General features: G+C 46.9%; 2 protein-coding genes across 6 annotated transcripts; one reads left to right on the top strand and one right to left on the bottom strand.

The window, feature by feature from the left end:
- LOC117860718 (BTB/POZ and MATH domain-containing protein 2) lies at positions 1-1,191 on the bottom strand. The gene has a single exon (XM_034744088.2). The coding sequence runs from the start codon at positions 1,189-1,191 to the stop codon at positions 46-48; it is 1,146 nt and encodes a 381-aa protein (XP_034599979.1). The 3' UTR covers positions 1-45.
- A 2,442-nt stretch (positions 1,192-3,633) lies between these two features.
- Positions 3,634-9,130, top strand: LOC117860861 (F-box/FBD/LRR-repeat protein At1g13570). Of its 5 annotated transcripts, none has more exons than XM_034744264.2 (5): positions 3,634-4,713; positions 4,821-4,961; positions 5,832-6,029; positions 6,135-6,222; positions 8,728-9,130. In XM_034744264.2, the coding sequence occupies exons 1-4, from the start codon at positions 3,727-3,729 to the stop codon at positions 6,216-6,218; spliced, it is 1,410 nt and encodes a 469-aa protein (XP_034600155.1). In that variant the 5' UTR covers positions 3,634-3,726; the 3' UTR covers positions 6,219-6,222; positions 8,728-9,130. The 5 variants fall into 5 exon arrangements, with proteins under 5 accessions (XP_034600155.1, XP_072150515.1, XP_034600150.1 ...); XM_072294414.1 differs by having other exon boundaries at positions 6,135-6,251; XM_034744259.2 differs by having other exon boundaries at positions 5,832-6,222.
- Positions 9,131-9,172: the final 42 nt, after the last annotated feature.

Genomic DNA, 9,172 nt, shown 5'->3' with positions numbered 1-9,172 from the left:
TTTAACTCAAGAGTCTATGTATATTTCAAACCAACAATGCAGAATTTAATCTAGCTCATCTACGACGCGTTCACGCTGCTCAGCATACACAATCTTTTGTGACTTTGATGCTTGCTCCCATAATTCCACGGTGGCAGCAGGACATACTCTTTTGAGCTCCTTGTATCCTCGGCTTGCTACCACTTCATCCATGCTATTTGAAGAGATGATGAATTGAATACAGGTATCTTTGAGCTTACTGCAACTATGCCGGTCAGCTAGAGCTAAGGCGTCCGACACACTCTCAACATCAAGCCTCTTGCTAAGGATGCTTGCACACACCAACTTCATCCTTTCCATGCCATATCTGTCCGCAGCCACAAGTAAATGCTTGATGATTTCTTTGTTCTCATCCCCATCAAGATCATGCATTGCCGGTAACGAATCCGTGTACATGAAGTGAAGCAACGCTTTGAAAACAACAGGATGTATATCTTCAACTAGTATGATCCCACTGTTCTTATTGTCTTTCAATGGTCCGTAGAGCTCCGCCTTGAACACCGGTGAGCGCACCGCGAGCACGATCCTGTGCGCACGGAAAGTCTCATCTTGGACCTTGAACACCACATCAGCACCCTCCCCTATCTGCAGCAACTTCCCGAAATCGGCCGACAAGTCCGATGGCGGTGCTTGAACCTCACCTATTGCCTGGGGTTCACCCTCCGGCTTTGCGACAATGACGGTGACGTTGCACTCGATCACGATGCGATCCTCTCGCAGGTACGTCGACGCCTCCAGCTCCGTCCGCCGCATGAACCACCGGGCGCCCCAGGCCGGGCTCTCGCCGCTGAACGCCCTCGGCGTCACCGGCTTGAAGATGACCTTCGATTCCTCGGTGAGCTGGTCCACCAGCCTCAGGTCGTAGACCGCCCGCACCACGGCGGCAGCGGCGCAGCAGCCCTTCTCCGCCATGAGCTCGAGGTAGACGCAGATGAAATCCTTGCTGCCGTCCTTGCCGGTGTGCCCGTCGGGGTAGTAGCGGATGCTCCAGCCGTGGCCGCCGACGTAGAAGGTGGCGGAGCGGATGAACTTGCCGGCGCCGAGGCCCTTGTGCAGGCTGTACCCGGAGATCTTGAACGTGTGCCGGCCGCGCGCCGTCTCCGCCGTGCACGTCGACGCTGTCGTGCTCACAGGACCCTGCGATGACGCCATCGCTTGCCTGCGTTTTCCACGCCGACAAATTCGCGGTGGCGCGAGCTTAGGCGGTGGTGGCGGCGGCGGCGGCGAGCTGGGGTTTTCTAGATTCTCTCTATCGATCAATACGTGGTCGGTCCCTAGCTTATACCAAAATCAAATATGTTTCTCTGGAAACAAATTCCGAACCGAAAATATATGGATTCGGATCGATTTTGGATTGTTTCCGGATTCTAACTCTAAGCGTACTATGTGACTTACACCGTTTGGCCCCAATTCGATTATGCAGCAAATATGGATTCTTAATCTGGGGATACAAGCTCTATGCGTGTAATAGTTCAGATATTCCTGATCGAGCGACGCTGGCGTATGTGATGTCACACTCCTTTCTGGAGGCGTCATTTTGGTAGCTCTGGTCATGAAAGGTTGCTAGCTGCCACTGTGAGGCGTCATTTTTTTCATTCAAATATGAAAAAAAGGAAAAAGAGCTAGTGTTGGTGCAGGTGCCTCGGTGACTGAAGGAGAGTCCTTGGTGGTGGACTGTAGGGATAGCGTTCTAGTGGAGCGGCAGCTGGAGATGCTGCAGAGATGTTGAGGGTGTCGCGGTGGAGTTGAGGAGCTGCGGCAAAGAGATATGGTGCAGTACGGGTTGATGTCCCAATCCAACTAACCGAATGATGTTTCTTGAGTTGAGTAGTACGATGAGTGTCCCAATCCAACTATCAATATTGATGTGTAGTTTTGAGTGGAGTTTGATTAATGTGATAGCGTTGTGCGGTGTGTGTTGATGTTCCAATCCAACTGGCTGATGGTGTTGTTTGTTGTTTCGTCCGATATGGACTTATTTGAGAAGTGTTTTTCCCATATTAGTGTGGTTTATTTGAGAAGCGATTCTCCCCACTGCCGTACCAAACATGACCAATGTGTAGTGGATGTTGGAAATTTTAGTAACGTGATCTTCTCCGTTAAGGAATAGAGAGGAACTTGTTCCCCACGTTTTCATCTCGTGAGGGAATAGGACTGCGTGTCCGTGATCGGCAGGAACACGATTCGTTTCCAAATAGGACTTTAGGCCCTGCCCCCACAACTTCATATAAAACTAAGGGGTCGGTTGTTGTTTCAAGTACATCAAGATCTTTCGCATCTAGCCAAAAACCTAAACACGAATCGGTAAGGGAGCTGGAGGGAGTAGAAGCTCGAGCTCCACCATCCAAGCCAATCTCATTGGCATCTAGAAGGAAGGCGCTACCAGACAAGATTAGCAGATCATCGATCAAGAACCTCTGTTCTTGATTCGGTGAGCTTCATCGACTCTACTAAGACTACACCGACAACTACATCGACTCAGGAGGCAGCAATGGCATCTTCTAATGCTGGTATAAGATCCAAACCATCTAATTCCGCATTAAGTAGATCAACATGTGTTAGGCTATAAGATCATGTGTGTAACTGATTGACGTACGTGCTGCACCAGATCGGGAGGTTATGATGATTGACATAGATTAGAGAAATCCTTTCATCAACTATATCAAAAAGCACAAGTTACCTCCAAACAAAACAGAAGCAGAGCAAGTCTCACGACGCGACAAGAACTATGTTCTAGTTAGAGACAAGCTCTACGTAAATGTTGCCGTGGAAAATTTCATGGTTTCGTTGCCGCGTCCGACGCTAGTGTCCGGATCGGATGTACATACGGACGCTAGCAGCTTCGTGTATAAAATTATTTTCATAATCGCTAGGATTCTAATTAGTTAATGCCTTTGACGATTCCCATTCCCAATCCCAACGTTAGATTTCACATCCTGTTGGAGCCATAGTTTCTCATCGTAATTAATTGTGAAACATTGCAATTTTACTTGATTTCTTCTTTCCTTCCTCCACCTTCCTTCCTTTGCTCCGGCACGCTATGCCCTGACCGACTGAGCCGCCTGTCCGGTCTAGCTCCAGCACCGCGCCTAGCGAACCACTAGTTGACCTACTTAAAAACCGCCGCCATCCATCTTATCCGAGCTGTTGATGGGCAGCCATTCCCAAACTCGCACGTTGGAGCTCACGGGGATTTCCACTCAAAAATAAATTATCCATCAATCCAATATATGGCCAAGAAATTAAATTAACATGCAAGATCTATGGCCAATAAGAGCTCAGGGACCTTGACCACACACCCTTAAAAATATTATTTTACTCGAGATGGTGTCTTTCAGCAAATTTGCATAAAATAAGAGTGCCTTCCGATCACAGGGTGCAGCAAATCAAGGTTACTTTGCATCCACAGCAAATTTTGCCTTAAAACGAACCAGCCGCATGTTTCCGATTTCATGTAGTAATTGCTTCCATTACTTACCGTTGTTTAAATCAAGGAAGAACAAGTGAAGAGCCAGTGCACTCGAACACAGTGATCGATAAATGGGCCAGGAGCAACCCACTTCCGACATTTAGCCCACCCACACCACAGGAGACAACACAAGCGAACCATCCGCCGCCACTCGCTCCCCCAGCTAAACCCTAGCCGCCGCATCCTCGTGCTCCCCTCCCCTACCGGCGCCGCCGGCCATGGCCAGCTGCGCGCCATTCCCCAACCTGGACCGCACGTCGGCGGCCGACCTGCGGGACACGGAGCACCTCCTGTCGTACATCTGCAGCTGCGTCCCCGACCCGCCCGTCTCCACCACCGCCCGCCTCGCCGCCCGCCGCGGCGCCGCCGCCTCCAAGGACGGCGTCGACCGCATCAGCGGCCTCTCCGACGCGCTCCTCCGCGACATCGTCTCCCGCCTCCCCTTCAAGGACGCCGCGCGCACCTCCGTGCTCGCCACGCGCTGGCGCCGGGTCTGGCTCGCGGCGCCGCTAGCCGTCGCCGACGCCCACCTCCTGGACCACTGGCCCCCGGCGCCCGCCGACGCGCCCGCCGTCACCGCCGCCGTGTCGGGCGCCCTCGCCGCGCACCCGGGCCCCTTCCGCTGCGCCCACCTCGTCTCCACCCGCATGGACGCGTACCAGCCCCAGCTCAAGCGCTGGCTCCGCATCCTCGCCGCCAAGGGCGTCCAGGAGCTCGTCCTCGTCAACCGCCCCGGCCCGCGGGAGGTGCCCCTCCCCGACACGCTCTTCCGGATCGCCAACCTCACCTGCCTCTACATTGGCTTCTGGAAGTTCCCGCACGCGTCGCACCTCCAAGGCGCCTCCTTCCCCAACCTCCGCGAGCTCGGCATCTGCAGCGTCGTCGTCAAGGACGGGGACATCGATTCCCTCGTCGCCAGGAGCCCCCTCCTGGAGATCCTCAACATCCAAGGGAGCATGAAGGGGTTGCGTCTCGTCGGCCAGAGCCTCCGGTGCGTGCAGATCTGCGCTTCCATGGTGGAGAGCATCACCTTGGTGAGCACCCCGTGTCTCGAGCGGCTTATCCTGTGGGAAGTCCGGGCATCTCCCAACCCAGCCAGTGGCTTGCGCACCAGGATCAAGATTGGCACCGCCCCAAAGCTGTGCGTATTGGGGTATCTGGACCCAACACAGCACCTGCTAGAGATTGGAGGCACCAGCATCATGGTACTTCTACTGCCTTCTTCCTAATATCCTATCGTTCCACTTTGTTCACTTCGTAGTGATGTTGCATTCAATGTGTGACCATTCTTACTGAATTTGGTGCATTACAGCCTGGGATTGCACCAAGTGCAAGCACAATACTCACAAGTGTGAAGTGTCTGAGCTTGAAAGTGTGTTTTGGAGCCAATGATGCCATGAAGGTGCCTGCCTTCCTGAAATGCTTCCCCAATGTCGAGGCGCTGCATATTATGGTAATAATTTACAAGCACTCTTATTGTACACTCATACAGCTGTCGCTAGCTTAAACTAGGGTGGCCTAACATGGTGCGCGAAGCCTGAGTGAATGTTGACGGTAGTATTTTTTTTTATTTCATGGACATGTCTCCAAGGTTTCATAACATATTCCTTTCAATAATAACGGGGAGGCAATCTTTCAAATTCTCTTCTGGTCAGTCCTTAGTGCCTGTTAGACTGGATTTTTTGTGCAATAACGACACTCAAAGTCTGCCTGTTGGATGAGAACAAATACTGTGTATAAACACAAGTAGGGATTTTTAACTACTTTTCCATTGCCATGGATAGGTAAAGTATTTTTCTTCAGGCTTTGTCTGACACATTCTGAGTACCAGGGAACGCTGATATGCCAACTGGTAAAATGAACTTACTCTGGGTAGCTTCTGTAGTCTGTTACTTAGCAAAACAAGAGGAATAGAATGAACAAGTTGGTATGTGGTATTTGGACATGGGTTAAACATGATCATTAATAGGGCAAGTTATGTTTGTAAACTGAGCTGTGTTCCAGTGGAAAGCTGTGCAGATATTTTTTCTATAGTCTATACTTTAGTGAGCTTAATGATTAAGACACAGTCATTATGTCTGCTTGCTATTGGCAATGTGCTTTATTTTGTATATCTGAATGCCCTAAACGAGGGCTATAATTGCAGATTACAGTCTGGAGAGTCCATTCAGTATTTTGTTTACTCATTTGCTGTAATTTGTAGACATGCTTTAGGCCCCTATGTTTATCTTCCTTCCAAAATCTTTATGCATAAGAGCTGGCTACTGCACTGTACATCACTTCCTTAGCATTTCAATGATTTATTGGTTTGTAACATTTGCAGTCTGCAAAATGTGATGAACCCGCTGACAAGCTCAACCTCAAGTTCTGGCAAGAGGTTGGTCCCATCAGAAGTGTTGTGTTGCGCGTCAAGGTGATGACAATCTGTGAGTTTCGAGGGGGGCAACATGAGCTGGCCTTCCTCCAGTTCATCTACCAGAATGCGCGGGTGCTGAACTTTAGTGCAATCGTCTCAGCCAATGTAAGGGTCACTGGAATTTCAGCCAACCAGATATTTTCCATTGTTCAGAATATGGATAGTTCAAGATGGGCTCGTAACTTTAATCTGGCTATCTTGGGGAGCAAGGGTCCTGAAGGAGGTAGACCCTGGAAGTTTCAACGAGGAGCAAATTTTTCTAATGACGACCCTTTTGCTCCAGTTAAATCATGAAGCTGTCAGTATTGCTTTCCTTCATGACTTCATGTATGTCTAGATTTTATTCATGTTAATGTATTTCTTAGTGTGTTCATATTATCAGAAGGTTGCAGTTTTTATGATGTTGATGTTTACAAAAAGCACGTTTAGACTGATGCAAGTTGGTCATAAAAACTAACGCATTGCTGTTTTGGAGGGTCTGTGTAATTGTAGCAAAATGATGGTACTAAATCGATCGTATCGTTTCAGGCACTTGTCTCCCATTTGTTAGCTACTAAGCCATTATCATAACTAGCATTTAACAAAATATGTCTTTCTGAGTTCTTGCATTATGCAATGTATATCTCCCTTTTCATTTTACTAATGAATTGTTTATGTGATAGCAGTTGACTGAAAATGAACCAATTGAGACCTAGCCTCTCGATTGTATGTAACATTAATAAAATATACAATGTGGCGAGTAGCCTAGTGCCTGTAGTAATCAAATTTATTGCCTGCAGTGTTCTGATCTGATGCTATTAGGTGATTGTGTGTAGGAGCATCTTTGTGTTTGGCGTCAACATGCTGGATTGTATCTTATGGCTTCTGCTAAGCAATCTTCTAATTCATAAGATAGAAGAGTAAATGTTGAGAAATGTTGTCAGCTTAATACGTGCGTAACTTACTCTCTGTATAACTGAGCCTTTGTAATCTGCAAGCATAGATGTATAAGTAATATGTGAATGAGCTAATGCAATTTTTTTGCAAATCTGTTTAACTGGTCTGGCTCAAATAACATATGGACCAAGCAGGTATCAAAACTTCGGTCCTGATCATACTTCCCGGCTGTATAAGGGTATATGTTGAAGTATGCATGCCCATCGTACTATCAATCATGTGCACCATCATGATACCTAATTAACATGCCTTTATATCGAAATTCGTAAAGTTGACCACGGTTCATCTTCTCAATCTGCAAACTAAATCTGACCGGACACACATTCGATCAGTGAAGTCCGATGATGTCAGCACCATATTCTGCTAGGGTATGGCTGTAGATTTGGACACGGTCTGCACGTCGCCATCTGCTGACTCCAATCAGTTTTGCCTCCAGGTCTTCGCAGGCTTGTGGGGTTGATTAATCGGCAACTGTGTCCTAGTTAGATAACTGCAACGTTCCAGCCTAACGCGATGGTTTTCTTGAGCTAGTCCTCCGCTGTGTGCACACCCTTTGTCGACTCCGCTTCGCCTCACGGTCAAGGCCATCGCACAAGCCAAGATCAAGGAGATCGGTAGTAAAGCCCTGGTGATCGCTGCACCACTCCAGAACCACAAACCTCCCTGTTGTATGCAGTGTGGTAACATATTACATATGCAGTAATGGGAAGAGATGGACGTGCATCTTTCAGTATTTCTTTCTCTTTTCCTTTCCATCATAATAGCCTGGGAGATATTGCTATCGAGTCCTTTTGCACATTTTTTTTCCAGTTTTCATAATTTTTTCCAGTTTTCATATATCGTAACAAGGGAATGAGAGGTTGATCAATGGCTTACAATTGACTAAGTTTCCTTTTCCTTCTATACTGTTTTCAGCAGACCTCTTCTCTTTGAACTTTTTTTTTAAATCTGAACCATTGAAAAGGGCCCCACAATGGATCGATGGCTAGATGTTTCTCTTTTTCTCCGATTAACGTGAGATTTTTTTGAGACTCTGATTAGTATAGGTATAGGTAGATGAATTTTCACATGCTGCTATGCAAAGGTAGGTAGGTCGATCAATTCAGGCATGCATTTTGGTGATGACACATCTTTTGACTACATGAACATTGGACATACTTGACCAATTATAACTTAAACACCAAGTCTTGACATCTCAGAGTCTTCCTCTATGGAGCTTTTGCATGCACTTGTATCTTTCACCACAAGTGTGCTGTGGACATTCAAGAATTATAGGGGTTACATGTTTCTTAGTTCTGATTTTCCACAATGCTAAGTTGCATTTTGTTGAACTACATTGCTTTGCTGCTTATGCATATTTTCTCCATGTTGCACTGTTTCCTGTTGCCTGTTGGTGTAACTCCTTTTTTAACATATAAATAAAAAAAGAGACCAGTTGGGAAGTGTGTCCTAGCAGCATCACATTTCACTTATGTTCATCAGCTTCATGAGCTCATACTTGAGCTTTGATAACATTTCCTTGTGGTATTCTGTATTTAATTATGCACTGTACCATTTTAATACAAGTGGCCACACAGATTTGAGAGTTCTGGATGTTAAACTCCTAGTGACACACTTAGCAGACTAACACATTTCAGGGAATACAATTGTGTGCTATGCTAGTATGCTACTACAGAGCAGTAGCTGAATTTTTACCTTGGTTAAGTGACAACTATAAGTCATAACATATACTTCCAGTAGTGTGCCCGAGAAATTTACACATGGCTAAGACCTCAAGGTTGAAATTTACATATAGCCTGACATAACAGTAGCTCTATCTGTCGCTAATCAGGTTGTGTTTGTTGTGTTGCTTTTCTCTTGACATTAGGCCCTGATTCAGAGACAAGACAAAACAAGACCGCTTGAACTCGCACGTGCTGTATCTGAAGTCGAAATCTTCAACCTATGGAGCATGCAGGCGCCGTGGTTCTGTAATGATGTTACATAGCTACTCTTGAAGATCTGCTCCTGTTCTTAGTTCTGCCAGCATGGTTAGCTTGAGTGTCGAAGTTAGTAGTAAATGTTGATCCAAATGACTGCCTTTCTGTGCATGATAAATGCTTGTGGACGGCTATTACAGACCACTGAATCCACGTTTCATGTGTATTTCGTTAGCTGGATGGGGCCTGTGACAATGATCGATGCTGCATTGCATAATTTCTGCTGAACACATGCGGCTCTTGATGCTATTGAGAATTAGTGATAACTAATCGAGCTATTTCATGTTTTTCTGTCTGCCTCTGCCACTAATTTCTTCTTGATTTGACATGAAA

Source organism: Setaria viridis, chromosome 6, assembly GCF_005286985.2.
Source record: "Setaria viridis chromosome 6, Setaria_viridis_v4.0, whole genome shotgun sequence".
Classification (NCBI taxonomy): domain Eukaryota; kingdom Viridiplantae; phylum Streptophyta; class Magnoliopsida; order Poales; family Poaceae; genus Setaria; species Setaria viridis.
Note: the sequence above shows the minus strand (reverse complement) of the source record. Positions and strands in the feature narration are given on the sequence as shown.